The sequence below is a fragment of the Neovison vison genome, chromosome 7 (assembly GCF_020171115.1).
Source record: "Neovison vison isolate M4711 chromosome 7, ASM_NN_V1, whole genome shotgun sequence".
Lineage (NCBI taxonomy): Eukaryota > Metazoa > Chordata > Mammalia > Carnivora > Mustelidae > Neogale > Neogale vison.
The window spans coordinates 16,702,820-16,720,430 of NC_058097.1; the positions used below are offsets into that span (position 1 = coordinate 16,702,820).

Genomic DNA, 17,611 nt, shown 5'->3' on the forward strand with positions numbered 1-17,611 from the left:
AGAAAAAGTTTGCCAACCCCTGCCCTAGAAGTCAGTGTCAACTGGTCTAAGTGGAACATAGATAACTGTTTAAAAATTCCAGTTTTAAGACTTTTATGTACAACATTAAAATTTCAAAATGAAAATAAGTGAGAATTAACCAAGTGACTTAAACAAAACACTAGCTTTCCTATTTTGGATCTCTAGTTTTCTGTAATACTAAAGCAGGTGATCATAACTGTGCTACAGGATAAAGAAAGCCTGCGTGAAGGACAGCTTTGAGCACATATCCTATATTCAGATAAGTCAGCATATGGATAAAATATTACTTGGATGCATGGGAAAACAGCCTATCCTCAGCAGCACAGAAACCTAACTTCTTAAGGCCACTCACTGCCCCACCAAAAATGACCCTTACTTTTCTGCCGATCAAAATTTCTTTCAAACTGGATTTTGTCTGGAGTGATTTGAAAGAGCTTCACAGATCCATCTTCACAGCCAACCTATTAGAGAGAGAAATAGAAAAGAGAGAAGACAAGCATTTTGTCTAAAATATAAATATAAACTAAATATAAATATAAAAATTCCTTCCCTAAAGCTGTCACTTGCTGTGAAAGAGAAAAATACTATGTGAGAGAAGAAAAAACTTATTGGTACCAAGAAACTGATAGTGTATTCCTGGCAGCCTTCACGTCCTAGCTAGAAAACAGACTAATCAGTGACCCAATTCCTATAGAGAAAATGGAAAAGAAGTAGGATTTTCACAGCACATATCTTCTAGAGACCCATGGCCTAAATAAAAGACCCATTAACTATACAACTTAAATAGAGACACATCAAGATATTTTATAAATCAGTGCAAATCAAACAAGAATCACAGACTTATCCCAGAAAATGAAATAGCTAGAAGCACACGTTTTAATAACAGTAACAACAGTGGGGGGGCATGTCTTCTCAGTCTGCACTCAATTTTTGAGAAACACTGTGGCAAAACATAGTTCCGAAAGTTAACTTGTGGAAGGACCTCCCAGAACTCTTAACAGACACTAGTGTGTTGTGAATCTACAGAGGGATCTCACATTAACATGCCATATTCTCAAATGATATATACAATAAAACATAAGGCACAAGACAACAAAAACCAATCTCCACAGCTCCCAATTCCAACTACAGTTTGAGAAATGCTGAACCAAACTAAGCCTTTCATTTCATAAATGAATAAACGAGGTCCAAAGTAGCAGCAGAAAGGATGCAAAAGGACAAGTGATTTTTAACTCTCAGTATCAGCTCCAATCTTTTATTGGGGCTGCTGGAATCTACATCAGATTCGAGTTGCTACACATCATAATATGATTTAACTTTACCCTCCTGTGAACACAGAGAGGAAACTTTAAGTAAGCACAAGAGAAATCTTGCTTAAAATTACTAACAGTTGGGGGCACTTGGCTGGCTCAGTCAGTTAAGTGTGGGACTCTTGATTTCAGGGCTGTGAATTCAAGCCCCAGGCTGGGTCACAGAGATTACTGAGAAATAAAATGTTTAAAATTACCAATACTTGCTTACTGACCAAAAGCTGAGAACCATGGGGACTGACAGCCATGCTCCAAATGGGTCCTCCAAAGGCATCCATGGCATACTTGATGTTTAATGCCTGCAAATCATACTCGATAATTTCTCCATTGAGTCCAGCACTAAAGAGTCGCTGTCCTTTTGCCCAACACAGAGCTTCTGTAGCCCGAGACTCATGACCTGGAAAAAACTACAGAAACATCATAACTTGTCAACCCACCATGAATTAATCAGCTAGCAGCACTGAGTAGTCATAGGCAACAAGGTAGTAATTAAAACACTTCTCTAGAAATAACTAGTGTGGGGTCTTATTCTATCAGAAGATCATATTAATTAAGATTTTGTTTTTAGATTCAAATTTTATTTACCTATACAGTTGGTTTTGTTTCTCTAAGAATTTTTCTGCAAAATCTTTCCAGTAAAATAAAGTTTGTATACAACTCTATTTGACATATCCAATTAAAAAATATATGTAACTATCTTGACTGGGTGATGGTTTCAAAGGTTTATGTATGTCAAAGTTATCAATGTATATAATTTTTTTTTTTAAGATTTTAATTATTTCAGAGAGACAGGGAAAGAGAGGATGAGCTGGGGGAGTAGAGGGAGAGGGAAAAGCGGACTCCTCTACTGAGCAGGGAGCCCAATGAGGGGCTCCATCCTGGGACTTTAGGATAGCAACCTCGGCCAAGGCAGATGCTTAACCAACTGAGCAACCCAGGCGCCCCAATGTACATACTTTAAATTCATGCTGTTTCTAGTGTCAATTCTACCATTAAAAATTTTTTTTTAAGATTTTATTTATTTAACAGAGAGAGAGAGAGAAAACGAGAAAGGGAACACAAGCAGGGGGAGTAGGAAAGAGAGAAGCAGGCTTCCCGCTGAGCAGGGAGCCCAATGTGGGGTTCGATCCCAGCACCCTGGGATCACGACCTGAGCCAAAGGCATACAGGCACTCAGGCACCCCTAAAATTTTTTGAAAATAAAAAATGAGGGCACCTGCCTGGCTCAGTCAGAAGAGCATGAGACTCTTGATTTCAAGGTCGTGAATTTGAGCCCCACTTTGGGAGGATGTAGAGATTACTAAATTAAAAAAAAAAAAAAAAGGAATAAACTTTTAAAATAAAAAATTTAAAAATTATAAACAATGTAGCTCAATCCAGTGTTTCATTCAAGTCTCGGATTTCTAAGTGTTTTCTTAACACTTAAAAGAGTTTTCAGAGTTGGGGTGCCTGGGTGGCTCAGTGGGTTAGGCCTCTGCCTTGGGCTCAGGTCATGGTCTTGGGGTCCTGGGATCAAGCCCGGCATTGGGCTCTCTGCTCGACCAGGGAGCCTGCATCCCCCTCTCCTTCTGCTTGCCTCTCTACCTACCTGTGATCTTTCTCTCTCTATCAAATGAGAGAGGGGGAAGCAGGGTCCCTGCCAAGCAGAGAGCCGGACGTGGGGCTCGATCCCAGGACCCCAAGATCATGACCTGAGCGGAAGGCAGAGGCCTAACCCACTGAGCACCCAGGCGCCTCTAAATAAATAAAATCTTTTTTTTTTTTTTGAAAGATTTTATTTATTTGACAGACAGAAAAACATCACAAGTAGGCAGAGAGGGAGGCAGAGAGAGGGAGGGGAGGAAGCAGGCTCCCTGCAGAGCAGAGAGCCCGATGTGGGGCTCGATCCCAGGACCTGGGATCATGACCTGAGCCGAAGGAAGAGGCTTTAAGCCACTAAGCCACCCAGGCGCCCCAATAAATAAAATCTTTAAAAAAAAAAAAAGTTTTCATACATATCAAGGCATTTTATTCTTAAATCTGCTCAGCATGAAAGGTACAATTTTTCCTCACTATTGTTAACAATAGTTGGGAAGAGACTATGGAGAAAGCAGAAGATTAGAATGAATTAATTACTGCTGAAAAAAGAAGAGTTAAAAAAAAAATAAGAGACACTCAGTAAAGAATGACTGAAATATTCTTTAAACGAGTATTAACTCAGGAGTGGCTCTGTACTAGGCCCTTACTAAATGATGGGAATACAGATATCAATACCAGTGACATAGTCTCAATTTGAAGTTTAGTGGGGAAGAAAAACATTAAACAAACATGTGAACTATTATATAATTTTAATCATAATAATGACAAGAAATATCCAGAGTGCAACAAGCAAGTAGCTAATAGCACATTTTTCATAGTATAGAATCCGGCCTATTTGCAATGATGACCAATTTTTTAACTTTTTTGGTTCTTCCAGGGTCAACTCCATTAAGTCATCCCTTTTCAGGACTCCTAAACCCACATCATCAGAGTAAGGCAATGCTCCACTAAGATTCTATGTGTGTGCTTAGCTTTACCATAAAATTTACCTACTGTTTGGAAACTATACTCATATTTCCTCCACTGGACATTGAGCTCCTTCAAGGTAGGGCCTCTGACACTTGTCATAATGCCTAATACTTGCCACTCACTCATTTAGAAACAATTGCAGAATGTCTAAATTCCAAGTACTAGGCTGCTGGGCACTGAATTCATCTATCTATCCGTTCACAGGCATCCACTCAGTGCCTAGGATGCATAACACAATAAATGTGAAATGAATTATATTGTTGCACCCGAAATCAGTAATCAGTGCCTTTGAAAAATATGCTGCTCTAACAGCCCTCTGCATACACCCAAACAGTATTTTCCTCTATAATCCCACATGTAGGCAATTAGGTCTACATTCTCTCAGACAGATGAACTTAGAAATCAATCTTCCTACCATCAAGTCACCAGAAAGTTTGATACTAAGATGTCTCGTGTTTTTTTCTGAATTGACAATGAAATGGGTACTGACAACACCAGCAGAAAATGCCACCTTATCAAAGTTGCAGTGGTGCAGAGACAGATATAAAGCAATGGTCCTAACAGCTTCCCCCCGGGTTTTTTGTTTTTATTTTTAAAAAGATTTTATTAATTTATTTGACACAGACAGAAAGACAGCTAGCAAGAGGGAACACAAGCAGGGGAAGTGGGAGGAAGAAGCAAGCTTCCTGCTGAGCACAGAGCCCGATGTGGGGCTTGATCCCAGGACTCTGGGATCATGACCTGAGCCAAAAGCAGGCACTTAACCGACTGAGCCACCCAGGCACCCCAACAGCTTCCTTTTTTGTTGTGCCCAAAAGATCCAGCAAATCTCAGTTTCCAGATGACAGTGAGCCACCACAACCCCTAGATAGTATCTTTCTGACATTACACAGCTCAAAACTTTGAGCTTAGACAAGAGACTGCATATTAACTACACAAGTTACATAGTTCTAAACAACTCCAGAGAGAGTCACTTTCTTTTGATCTCTTTGAATACAAAAGACATGAGATGTAGAACTGAACTTAAGAAAATTAACTCAGCAACACCGAATCAGGCTTCCAAATGACTTACTTTCTCCTGAAAGTAGTTTGCTGACAAGTTATAAATTTCCACAGTGCCATCTGTTCGAGAAACAGCCAATCTGTTTGACTGGTTATTGTAAGCCACGCAGCGGATCCCTGATGGAATATAATTAAAGAAACGTACTCGATGGACCTTAAATTCACCCATTCCTGTGGGGGGGGGAAAGAGTCATTATTGTTAAATGTTAACAGCAGTAAGTCACATGTATTGTTTCTTCTTAGTGTTAACAGCAGCATCTCACATGTATTATTTATTGTTATCACCGTGCTGGATGGAAGAGTCCAACTGTATCTCACTGAGGTTCACTTCTAAATAGCTAAACAACGATGTTTTCACACCCCACACAAGAATCTATGAAACCATCCCCAGAAGCACAGGATGCTTCAGCTAAAAATTAAAAGATCCACAACATATAGAGCATGTTCCAGACTCTTAACAATCCTGCCAATTACCTGAAGAAAGTACTCTGGGAAAGAGGAGTGACATAAAACTGAAAATAATCTCGTTCTCTAATTGGGAGTGCACACGTAAAGGAAGGGAGGCACATCGTGCTGACCAGTTTTGGGCACGGAAACTAAGATACTCCTTTTTCTTTTGTTTGTGAGGTTTCTTGGCGGGGTGGGGTGTGAAGAGGAGAGTAAACACCATTAACATTCTCAAGAAGCAAGAAATATTGACAGCCTAACTAAGTCTCTCGATATCCGGGCCGCAGAACTCCATCAAAATCAACTGGAAAAAAAAAATTTTTTTTTTTTTTTAAATGCAGGATTCTGGGTCCCACTCCACAGCTCCGGAGTTCCAATCTCTTGGTTGGGGGAGAAAGGGGGTGGGGGAGGAGGACTAGGCATCCGCATTTTAGCGAACACTTCTCCCTAACTTTACAACACGTTTTCAAATTACAGACTCAAGCTTAAGTAGTGAAGTGAGGCTGACGGGGCAGGCAGAACCAAGAACCCCTCAAGGAAAGGAAGCAACGGGACTTAGTCTGGCATCTGTCAACTATCCCCTCTCCGACACCGCAAACACACACATACGACGAAGACAGGGGCCGACTATGGTTCGGCCCTCACTCTTCCTTCAAGGTTAGGAAGCCGCGGGCAGAGCAGACTCGTTTGGCCCGGCCCGGCCCGGCTAAAAGGGCGTCGGAAGCGCGCGCTACAACTCCGCCGCCCCTTCCCTCTCTGGAAATCTACGGAGTATCCTCCATCAGGCCTCCGCACAGGGGGAACTGCGAGCTCCACTGGCGTCGGCACAGGGCAGGCCGCACCCCATCAAATTCCTTTATCTCCCAACAGCTTCCCAGACCCCTTCCCCAACTCACCTACCTACGGATGGGGACTCGCCTCTCTCAGCCGCGGCCCCACGTGCGCGCGCGCTCGCGTGCTCTGCCCCGGAAGTGCTTGCGGCGCAAGGCCGGAAGTGCGCAGGCAGTGCTCGCGGCGGCGGCGACGGCGGCGGGAGGTTCGGTTGTCGCCCGTTGGCCGCGCGGCGCCGCGCTCGGCGGCCGCCATTGCAGGTCAGGCCGCGGGCGGGGGGCGCGGGAGGCCGCGGGGAGCGAGGGCTGAGTCGGGGATGGGGGCGAGGGTGCGAGGGAGTGGGAAGCTAGGGACTTGGGCCGGGTGGGGCGCTCGGCTCGTGGAGAAGAATGGCGAGCCGAGGGGCGGGGAGCAGCGGCCGGGGGAGGGGCGGCCGGGAAGGGGGAGGGGAGGCGGAGAGCCGCGGAGAGGTGGGGGCAAACCCAGAGGGGCCCCCGGGGTGGGAGGGCCAGGAATTGTGGGGGAAGGGAGTGGTGTATAGACGGAAGGCGGAGGGAAGGAAGGGAGTGAGAGGGGCGGAGCGTGAGAAGGGCGGAAAGGGTGGCCGAGCGCGGGCGGAGGACGGAGAAGGGGGCGGCGCGGGCCGGAACCTCGAGGTACGTGCGGGAAGGGGCTCTTCCCCGGGTGGGGAGGGAGTCCAGAACGTGAGGTGTGCGGGAATGTGGTAGAACTGGAACTCAGGAAATAGCGGGAATATCAGAGAGGGGACTTGGAGAGGGGGATCTGGGGGTGTAGGAATGTGAGGTTTGTTCGAGGGGACATTTTAAGTCGCGGAGGGAAGCTGCTGGGAGAGAGAATTGAGAAGGTGGTTAGGAGGAAGAGTGATCCAGGTTCTTTTGTGGGCGGAGTGAGAGACTAAAGAGTGGGGTCGGTTCGGGTTCTGGAGGCGCTAAGTACTTGAGATTGAGGAGGGAACGGAACGATTTGGAGAGTGAGGGTGTAGAAGAACGTTTAAAGAGTAATCTTTGGGAGGAGGGTGGACGGTTTGAGGGGTGTGGAAGAATGCAGTTTAAAGAATAGTTTCTTTGGGAGATAGGAGAAAGGGTTAAATACATTGGTAGGAGGTCCCAGCGAAAGTCGGGTGAATTGGAGGGGGTTGGGGAAGAGAGGGGAAGCGGATTGAGAAGTCCCAGAAAGTGGGCGGGACTAGACATAGGAAGTGTTTGTTGCTCCAAATGAAGGGATGGGAGGGGGTCGGGGGAGAGGGTGGAGAAGATGGGGGTCGATGGGAGGAGAATCCAGAACACTGTGAGACCTCAAGCCAGGCTAGAAAGGAGGAGCGGGGAAGATAGGGGGTCATCGCAGTTAGAGAAGGAAGGATTGAGATGGGGCTGCAGAGTAGCAGAAGATGGAGAAAACTGGAGTTACTCAGATCGACTGAAGCCATCTTTTCCACCCATTGTCTGCAAATACCAGTAATTGATTCCCCGCATCATGGGAATCCTAAAATGTGATGGGAAAGTATCACGTGTATGCATAGTATCCACACATGTTTTTGAACACACTCTTCACTAATGAAAAGTTTGGAAGCATTCATTTCCACCTACCCTCCATAGCCCCTTTTTGGAGGGGAGCAAGCTTCTCATTTGGAAACAGAATTTTAGTACTTAATGACATATGCCTGTCAGGAGACAAGATTTTCCCTTTGAAACTTAGACCATCCCCTTGAGTAACAAACCACAATAACACTGCTAATAAAAATAATCTGATTCATTTGTATATGAAAATTTCCTGAATTGTTCATTTGATGAAAAGGCACATAGAAATATAGTCGTCTTTAGAGAAAAGAGAAGAAAACTTTCAGAACTTAGTCCTTGAAGCAGTTTGGTGAAACTTGACTGTCATGTTTGAATTGTTCTCCCATCATGTAAACCTGTTTTTACTCTGATAACCTGCTGCTTTTGTAGGAAGGTTTAATGTACTATAAATATTAAAGTGATTATTCAGTATAGAATTTAGGTAACTCTTTTGAACATACACTAAGAAAATGCCATGTTCCCCGCCAGTAATAAGTAGTTTGATCCTAAAGTCTTACCATGTTACCATGTAAGGTAAGGACTTTCCGTTCATAACCTCATTAAGTATCCTCAACAACCCTTTGGGATAGTTTCTTTCTTATGCCCAGTTTATTGGTGGGGAAATTGAAACTTAAAAGGTTAGATTATTAATCCCATGTCACACATAGGCTAAGTAACAGAATCGAGGTATGACAAGTTGAGCTCTCACTGCATTCCTAAACAACTGACCCTGGGACTGAATAACAGCTCAGTAAATGCTAAGTGTGGGTCTAGCAATGTGAAAACTTTTTGTCATGTGTTTAATTTTTTTAAATAAAAAATGAATTTTTATGTTAATAATTGTAAAGTTAACCCCTTTATTTGCTATCTTAAGAAAATACAAGATGAAAGGTCGTAATGAAAATTTATAAGCTACTACTTAGCTCTAGTAAAATTTATTTCTATTCACCGTTGAGTCCACTTGTTTGGGTAAAAGTTGTATATGTTCTGTTTAATTGGGTCCATACTATACTTACGCCACATTATATTTTGGGGGAAGTTACCATTATGAGGATCATTGCTCATTAATTCTGTTGTAAGACATTACTAATCTTTTAACAGTTCAACATTTAACAATGCAGAAAGCAAATTCTAAGAGACTGAATTTTGTTGAAGATTAAAATGAATCAGTGACAAAGAATGTTCTCTGTTCTTTTGGTTTATTTTGCCTTATACTTGGTTTTCAAAATCTAAATCTCATCAATTGAATATGATAAAAAGTCTTGTTTTTGATTGCCTACCCCAGAGATGCAATAGGTACTTTAGCTGGTAGTTGTATAGGTTACTTACATGCCATTTTGTAGAAATGAGAAAGGCTGAGCTTTGTAATCAGAAGTTATACAGAAATGTGTTTGAGGGGCTGTGGGAGAAGACTGCTGGAGATGCCATATTATGGAGGGGTGAAGGTTCCCATCCCACTTCCTAGGTACATGACCAGTTACTTAACCTTTAGTGAATGTTTCCTCATCTGTAAAATGGGAATAAGAGTGCTTACATCATTAAAATTGATCTCAACAATGAAAGGAGAAAATCAGATTGTCCACAGAAGTTTAGCAATGGGAGAAATGAAATTTTTGTATTATAATGCTCTGCCTGGGTTTTTCTTCTCAAACTGTGTTTGTACTCTGATTTTTTTCAGGCTTTTTTTCAGGTTTTTCGTAATAACTATAATAGTAACTAAATTCAAAACAGAGGTAGAAGTCAAAGGACAGTTAAATAAGGTATGTCCCAGATTGATACAGTTCCCACTTCAATCTTTTGAATTTTGGGTAGGGTTCCATTGTGACTCTGGTTTGGTTTTGAAATGCTGATTCTTTTGCTGTGCTGTAGTTTGTTTGGGGTCTTACAGTTACTTGGACCACTGTCCTGAGAAGCAGTAGTGTGTTGACTTTATGCAGGACCTCCATGTCTTAAGACAGGATGATCTGGAGCAAGCCGTTTCTACAAATTTGAAGCCCCAGAAAAGACGTTTTGTTTTTTTTTTTTTTAACAGGAAAATATTGTGTTAATTAGGATATATAAAGTACTTTAGGAAAAGTTTACTTTTGGCTAAGACTATAAAACTGATTGATTGTTTGGTGATGTGAAGGCCCAGAAAAATTTAAGCAGGAAAAAATGTCCTCCTTTTTTGACAGATAGGGGTGGAAGGAGTTGAAATCATTTCAGGAGAAAGAAGTTTGGGGGTTTTCCCCCACTTTCCATTGTTCCAGGTCTCCACTAGTTACGGCCGGTGAGACTCCACTCTGAAGTACAGTGAATGTCTTTCAAAAAGTGACATTGCCAAATTTTTTCCTTGGCTATACAGTTACACATACGGTCAGCCTAGAATTAGTGTTCTTTACCTGTGGAGAAGTTGGCCGTCACCAAATCTGGGATTAAACTCTTGAGAGAGGTGCTAAGCAAACTCTTCCATTGACTCTTTTTAGTTTCATGATTTGATTATTTTTCAGGCTGTGTCTTCATATGTTTTTAATCTGCAATTTTTGTACAAGCAGTATCTTAGAACGAACATGTAGAAATTGTTCTACTTGTCTTCATTGTTGGACTTAGTTGAGACTGAAGATTTAGGGGGTTTTTTTTTTGTTTTATAGGAAATATAATGTTACATTTGTTAGTACTAATAGGATTTGATTTGTATTACGCACTACTCCACCTCTTCATTTTCCTACTGCCTACCTACTGACAAGGTAGGGACAGATTGGGCTGCATGTTACAGATTCTTTTTAGTCAACTCTACATTAAGTGAAATACACATTCGCTGTCACCGCCATCAGGTGTGTTCTCAATGAAGTACCCAGGTATACCTACCTACTCTGGCCCTGAGAACAGTTGCCTAGAGTAGTTGCCTCAAGGAGCAAAAAAAGGAATAATAAAATTCAGGTGATAGCCTATTTTAAGGCATCAAAGTAGAATTTTGAAGATTTGTTTGAGAGAGCATGCATGCATGAGTGGGAGGGACAGAGAGGAAGAGAGAATCTTTTTTTTGGAAGGGAGACTCAAGTAGATTCTGTGCTGAACATGGGGCTCAGTCTCACAATCCTGGTATCATGACCTGAGCTGGACATTCAACTACCCTACCCAGGCACCCCTAAAGTGGAATTTTAAAATTTGCTAAAAGAATGCCTTCTGTTATTTCTTACTAACTCAGTAAATACACTCCCATGTACATTAATGTAGCCAGGTCAGTCTACAAGTTCCTGTGAGCTAGACCCTTACAAGTGGGTCTAAACTTCATTTGTGTTCACATCTGCAGCTTTCCAGTGGGACTAGCATAGGTTTGACCACTCTGACTAGCAGCAGCAGAATGGTGAACGTGTAGGCCCCAGAATTTGTATTTTCAGGAGCATTCCTAGATGTTTGCCAGTATCTAGAGATCTTCTGAGGCAGGGCCTCCTACATAAGTGGGTAAAGCTCTTCTGATCCAGCTCTCAGACATGGGTTTTCCTTTGCCCCCTTGGGCCACGGTTGTGAATTCCTGTTCCAACAGGAAGCTGTCCAGGAAATGTGGAATGCACTGACAATCTCTCTGCATCGCCCTTAAACAGTCTGTAGGTACTCCTCTCAGACGTGTTTCCAAAGGCCTTAGAGATTGATTTCCTTCCCTGTCGTGGTCTTCGTAGAACTTGTTTATCTGTGTGAACACTTAATTGCTTCTCAGAAACTACCTATGTATTACTATAACTATATCCAGTAAGAAACATTTAGTGCATTATCAGTCATCAGGAGCTTAGTTTTAAGAACCCTTTAGTCTGTATGCATTTGTTAACCTTTAGAAACTTTCCAACTTCAGTTTCTAGTTACTGAGGTTTTTTTGATTCATGGCTAAAACATACCTACCATTCTCTAAATTACAGTCAAAATTACAGTGTGGAAATACCAATTTGCTTTTTCCATTCTCTTAAAAAAAAAAAAAAAGCTGCTGTCTTTAAGCCATTTTGCATATACGTGGTCTTCACAGTAGTTTGATGAGTCAGATAATCTAGGTGTTAGCCCTATGGTCATTAAGTGACTTGCGTATGATGACACAGTGAAAAGTTCTACACTTACAGGCTGGAACCTGACTTTTAAGTCTTCTGATTTTAAATTGTAATCCTTTTTTCAAGAAACCTTAGAAGAATTTTAAAAGTGCTTTTGGTTCAGTTGATGGTATTGTAGGTACTCCTTATCTTGTCACAAGACCTTTGCCCTTGAGCCCCCATATTTACTCTCAAAACGTCTGACTTACAGGGATGTCTGAGTGGTTCAATGGGTTAAGCCGCTGCCTTCCGCTCGAGTCATGATCCCGGGGTCATGGGATCGAGTCCCGCATTGGGCTCCTTGCTCGGCAGGGAACCTACTTCTCTCGCTGCCTCTGCCTGCCTCTCTGCCTACTTGTGTGTACTCGCTTACTCTCTCTCTCTCTGGCAAATAAATAAAATCTTTAAAAACAAAACAACAACAAAAAAACCACATCTTACAGATGCCTTCTTGATCCACCATTGTGCTTCCGACCAGCTCTCCTGTCTGCAGTGCCTGCCTGATGCTTTGATGTATTTCATTCTCACTAGTGCTTGGTTTTCTTTTGGGAGTGTAGGTTTTCTTTTGGGATACGTTCTTTTGGGAACATATTGATTATGAGTATAGATAAAGACAGGTGGCCTAGGTTCTTAGACCTATACAGCATCTGATTCATAATAAAAATTCTGCAGGTTTTAGCTACTATTTATATTTGAATTTGAAGACCAGTGAATTGACTGACCTTGTGTTCCCAAGGGATATTTGGTGCTCAAGAATAGAGAAGTTCTGCTGTCTTGTAAGCCAATATACTTTTCCCTGGAGATCCAAAATGAAGGTTAACATTATCAGTCAAGAAACCTGTTTAACTTTTTAATCCAGTGTTTGCTAAGCTTGTGCACAATTACACCTATTAACATACAGTGCTACAATTGGCAGACATTAGACTAACAACTTTCTACTGAGTTCCATTGATTTATTGGAAACACTTATATAGTACGCGTAGTTTAGATCCCCCATCCCTCAGGCCCCTGTGAATCCACCGTTCCTAGAAAGACAAGTGAAGCCAGTTGTCTCAGGCAAAAAATAATCATTTTAGCCATTTGTTTAGAGTACCACAAACTTGCCACCAGGTGGTACTGTTGCATAAAATGAAAGTTCAATGTCTGGGTATACCTCAATGAAAGATAGTCAAGGCATATAATGAGAGTCATGGAAGATAGCTGCTTACCATTCACCAAAGTTGCCTGAAGGACTTTTTTGCTAATTGGCTTTTGTTAAAGGAGGTCCCTTGAACCTTGAAAGACAACTAGAGTGTTAGACAGGAAATTTGTATTTTTATAATACCAAAGGGAAAAGTAAACTCTAAATGAATTTTTTGTTTTTTGTTTGTTTTTAAAGATTTTATTTATTTGACAAAGAGAGATCACACATAGGCAGAGAGAGGGAGAAGCAGGCTCCCCACTAAGCAGAGTGCCTGATGCGGGTCTCGATCCCAGGACCCTGAGATAATGACCTGAGCCGAAGGCAGAGGCTTAAAACCCACTGAGCCACCCAGGTGCCCCAAATTCTTTTTTTCTTTTCTTTTTTTAAGATTTTATTTTTTTGACAAGAGATCACAAGTAGGCAGAGAGGCAGGCAGAACGAGGAGGAAGCAGGTTCCCCACTGAACAGAGAGCCCGATGTGGGGCTCGATCCCAGGACCCTGGGATCATGACCTGAGCCAAAGGCAGAGGCTTTAATCCACTGAGCCACCCAGGTGCCCCAGTGCCCCAAATTCTTTAGTGTGTGTGTGTGTGTGTGTGTGTCTGTGTGTGTTTTAACATGCAGAATAGAAAATAGAACATTCTTGAGAAAGGCAGATTAGCATAGTGGTCAGCAGTGTAGGCTATAGTGTTACATTTTATGTTCAAGTTCTGGCTCGTTGACTAGTAAGTACATGACCTTACTTTCCATAGCATTATTAACCTGTGGTGATCTTCAGCAATGTTTTATCAGTTGTATCAGTGTCAAATAAAAAACATTTACTACTTAAAACATTTTTAGGGAAATGAAATAAAGTCTGTCTAAAGCACTTAGAAAGCTGCTTCACACACAGTACATGATAAATATTAGCTATCATTATTATTATCCTAAATTTTTTTTTCCTCTACAGCTTACTTTCAGTTGCTTTTTAAAGACGGAAAGCTCATGGTGCAAATTGTTATTTCCAGGTGAGTACATTTTGAGACTCTTTTGTTTAGCTCGAATGATGAGGGTGTTACGTAGGTTTGACATTTTACCTGGAAGAATCAGGGTCCTCAGGTGCATTGCACACATCCTTGCATTTCATCTGTAGTTCAGTGCCTAGCACTGCCTAATTTCCCAAGAACTTGTGCTCAGCAAGGAGTTCCTTTGGGCCTTGAATGGTGGTGTAGGACACTATTCATCCTTCACCCCTCAAAAATATTGTAACCGCCAGCCCTTTGCTTGCAGTGCTGGGGCTGGAGGCCTGGCAGAATGGGTGCTGATGGAGCTACAGGGGGAGATCGAGGCTCGCTACAGCACTGGATTAGCTGGAAACCTCCTGGGAGACCTACATTACACCACTGAGGTGAGGGGACTTTTCTTTCCCTGCCTAATGCCTCAGGAAAGCAAGCTACACCAAGGTGGTGCTCCCAGGACCCAGAGTGAGGACTGCCCTCAGGTTTGTTATTTGAGGTCTAGCTAATCTAAGCTCTCTGCTTGTTCTCCCCTGACCCCTGCAATGGCAGGGAAACTTAGCTTTGGGGAATCTGGAAAAATCACAGTTCTAAAAAGCGGAAACTCTCTTACCTGGGGCTAGGAAGAGGAAAAAGGGTATGAGGGTGGTTGTCTGATACGGCTCTTAAACAGCAGCAGAGTCATGCCAGGGAGTGGAGGTGCCAGTATTGCTCGCCAAGAGCATCTCTAGAAGGCACCTGAGTGTTATGACCTTGCCCTGAACCTCAGGCATTTCATTCTTGTTCTGCCAAAGGGAATCCCTGTGCTGATCGTGGGGCATCATATCCTGTATGGAAAAATCATCCATCTGGAGAAACCTTTTGCTGTCCTTGTCAAACACACTCCTGGGGAGCAGGACTCTGATGAGCTTGGCTGCAAGACTGGCACCCGGTACCTGGTGACAGCACTCATCAAAAACAAGATCCTTTTCAAAACTCGCCCCAAACCCATTATCACCAACGTCCCCAAGAAAGTATGAAAGAACCCCGGATTTTCCCTAGAGAGCGGCCAACTCCTTGGACTCGTGCTCAGTTGCCACCTCGAGGACGGCTCGACGGTTCCATGGGACCACAGGGTGGTCCTGTTTTGAACACAGGCCACCCGCTAGGCATGAATTCTGATCCCTTCCTTATGGCATCCAGTTCTCTTGGTGGAAATCTGGCCCCATTTCCAAGGAACCCATCGCCTTTTCCAACCTCATCAGGCTCATTGGCTTCAAATCCAGCACCTTTCCCTGCTGGTGCTCGTGACCCAAGCATGGCTTCTTTTCCAAGAGGGATGAATCCCGCTGGTGCAGGTGCAGTTCCTTTCCCAAGGCCTGGTGGCCTCTTGGGCCCAGGCCCAGGGCCATCCCTAAATCCTAGGGCAGGGGCTCTTCCAGGTCCAGGGCCTCTGTCTAACCCAAGGTTAGGGGGTCTTCCAGGGCCAGGTCCTATGTCTAACCCAAGGTCCGGTGGTCTCCTGGGAACAGGTCCTGACTCCAGAAGTGGTGGCCCTGTGGGCCCTGCGTCTGGGCCCAACCTGAGAGCAGGTGTCCTGTTGACTTCTGGGAATGGTCCTCCTAATCCGAGGCCCGTTGGCCTGGGACCAGGACCAAGTCCTAATCTGAGGTCAGGGTTTGTTAGTACAAACCCTGCCCCGAGGTCGGGTATGTTTCCAGGCCCAGGTCTTGGGCCCAGCCCAAGGGCTGGTGGCCTGGGCCCAGGTCTTGGGCCCAACCCAAGGGCAGGTGGCCTGGGCCCAGGCCCTAATATGGATACCAGAGCAGGTGGCCTCCTGGGCACAGGATCTGGTCTTAACTTAAGAATGGCTGGACCTCAAGGCCTAGATCTTGCCCCCATTCTAAGAGCAGCAGGTCTTTTAGGAGCAAATTCAGCTGCTTTCTCACAGGCTTCTGGAAACATGGGCACAAGCCCATCCTCTATGGCAAGAGTACCTGGACCCATAGGCCCAAACTCGGGTCCTGTCTCTCGGGGAATTGGCCTTCCAGGGCCAAACCCGTCTCCCATGTCCAGAGCTCCTGGCCCCCTAGGTCCTAATTCAGCTCATTTTTCAAGGCCAGCTGGGCCCATGGGGGTAAATGCTAATCCCTTTCCAAGGGGGACAGGTTCAGGGGGGCTGAATCCAGTTTCCTTCTCTCAATCCTCTGGCACATTGGCTTCAAATCCATCTACCTTCCAGAGGTCTGCTGGCCTCCAGGGCTCAAGCCCAGCAATTTTCCCAAGAACCTCTGGGCCACTAGGCCCCAACCCAGCTAACTTCCCAAGGGCCAGTGGCTTACAGGGTCCAAGTCCGGCTGCCTTCCCAAGGTCTACTGGCCCATTAGGACCTGGTCAGGTTAATTTCCCCAGGTCAGCTCCTGGGCCCCTGGGCTCTTCTCCAGCAGGCCCTGTGGGTATCAACCCAGGTCCTTTTGCAAGGCCAACTGGGACCCTGGGTCTAAACCCATCTTCCTTTCCAAGGATGAATGGCCCTGTGAGCAAGACTTTGGTCCCATTTCCTAGAGTGGGGAGCCTCCCTGGCACAAACCCAGCTGCTTTCCCCAGACCAGGGGGTCCAATGGCTGCAATGTACCCAAATGGAATGTTACCCCCTTAAACACCGTTTTCTCTCCAGGACCACTTTGGTTTTCAAGCACCGTGGTTCTGGGCAGGGGCTGTGTTATAAGTGAAAGGGTAGATGTGGAGCTACCGTCTGAAGTACATAGCTGGGGCTCAAGTTCAGATGAGCCATCTTTTTCCTCTGCTTTCTTGACTGAAGGTGAAATGTTCTATGTGGGAGATGGACTACTACAGGTGGGAATGATCCTGACCTTTAGAGAAAGGATCTCCAGCCCTCCAGAAGCCTGCTGTGCATTTGTCCCACAGCTTTCTGCCCCTTGTTTCTTAACTGGTTTCTTGAATTGTTCACGTGGACTTTTCCTCAGGGATACATTGGCCTGCAGGTCCCAGTTCATATGTAGTCCCCTGCTCACCACTGGAGAATCAGCTCACTGCTCTCTAGAAATGTTGCATTGGTGAACGGACCATGCTTCAGCAGTTCTGACCTGGGCAACTTGGACCTGGTCATCCTCTACTGCCATACCTTTCCCTGGGGGCTTGAACACAGAACAGGGAGGTGGGCAACCACATTAAAGACCCACCAAATACAATGTCTGCTTGATGGACTGGGCCTGCAACTTCCTTCTCCTGGGACTTAGAGGAGGCCAGAATCAAGGCTCCACCGCTCATCTAACTCCTCTCCACTAGTACTCTGATCAAAGAACCTCAAAATTTAAACTGATATGGATGGGAATTGGGGTGGGGGGGTGGGGGGAGAAAGGGGAGAAATCACTGTGCTTCGTTCAGCCTGACGTGAAAGGATGGTTGGTGTTTTTCCTGCTTGTATCTTTTCTTACCGTTTCTTTAATAAATGGGATGACAGGGCTGCCGATGTCACTCCATTTCGTTACCTATTCCCACAGGAAAGAATATTTTCTGCTTTTCATTGTTTCAGCTTGGCCACAGTTCTGTGTTATCTGCCAGGTAAAATTCTGTCACTCAA

At 44.2% G+C, this 17,611-nt stretch overlaps 3 protein-coding genes across 8 annotated transcripts in view; 2 read left to right on the forward strand and 1 right to left on the reverse strand.

Annotated features, from left to right (window-relative positions):
- Window positions 1–6,363, reverse strand: part of UTP4 (UTP4 small subunit processome component) — a 36,691-nt gene extending 30,328 nt beyond the window's left edge. Inside the window, exons 1-4 of one of the 3 annotated variants that reach the window (XM_044255841.1) lie at window positions 6,288–6,363; window positions 4,951–5,111; window positions 1,547–1,738; window positions 398–482 (exon numbers count right to left, since the gene is read on the reverse strand). In XM_044255841.1, the coding sequence (XP_044111776.1) occupies window positions 398–482; window positions 1,547–1,738; window positions 4,951–5,109 (436 nt within the window). In that variant the 5' untranslated portion in view covers window positions 5,110–5,111; window positions 6,288–6,363. Of the gene's footprint in view, window positions 1–397; window positions 483–1,546; window positions 1,739–4,950; window positions 5,112–6,283 lie in introns of all 3 variants that reach the window. The other 2 variants (XM_044255840.1, XM_044255842.1) reach the window with 2 other exon arrangements.
- Window positions 6,364–6,408: 45 nt separating this feature from the next.
- Window positions 6,409–15,047, forward strand: CHTF8 (chromosome transmission fidelity factor 8). Of its 4 annotated transcripts, none has more exons than XM_044255851.1 (5): window positions 6,409–6,478; window positions 9,474–9,555; window positions 13,983–14,040; window positions 14,303–14,420; window positions 14,823–15,047. In XM_044255851.1, the coding sequence occupies exons 3-5, from the start codon at window positions 14,018–14,020 to the stop codon at window positions 15,045–15,047; spliced, it is 366 nt and encodes a 121-aa protein (XP_044111786.1). In that variant the 5' UTR covers window positions 6,409–6,478; window positions 9,474–9,555; window positions 13,983–14,017. The 4 variants fall into 4 exon arrangements, with proteins under 4 accessions (XP_044111786.1, XP_044111784.1, XP_044111787.1 ...); XM_044255852.1 differs by lacking the exon at window positions 6,409–6,478 and adding an exon at window positions 6,725–6,874; XM_044255849.1 differs by lacking the exon at window positions 9,474–9,555.
- On the forward strand, window positions 15,044–17,494 carry DERPC (DERPC proline and glycine rich nuclear protein). The gene has a single exon (XM_044255848.1). The coding sequence runs from the start codon at window positions 15,044–15,046 to the stop codon at window positions 16,664–16,666; it is 1,623 nt and encodes a 540-aa protein (XP_044111783.1). The 3' UTR covers window positions 16,667–17,494.
- The last annotated feature ends 117 nt before the right edge of the window (window positions 17,495–17,611 follow it).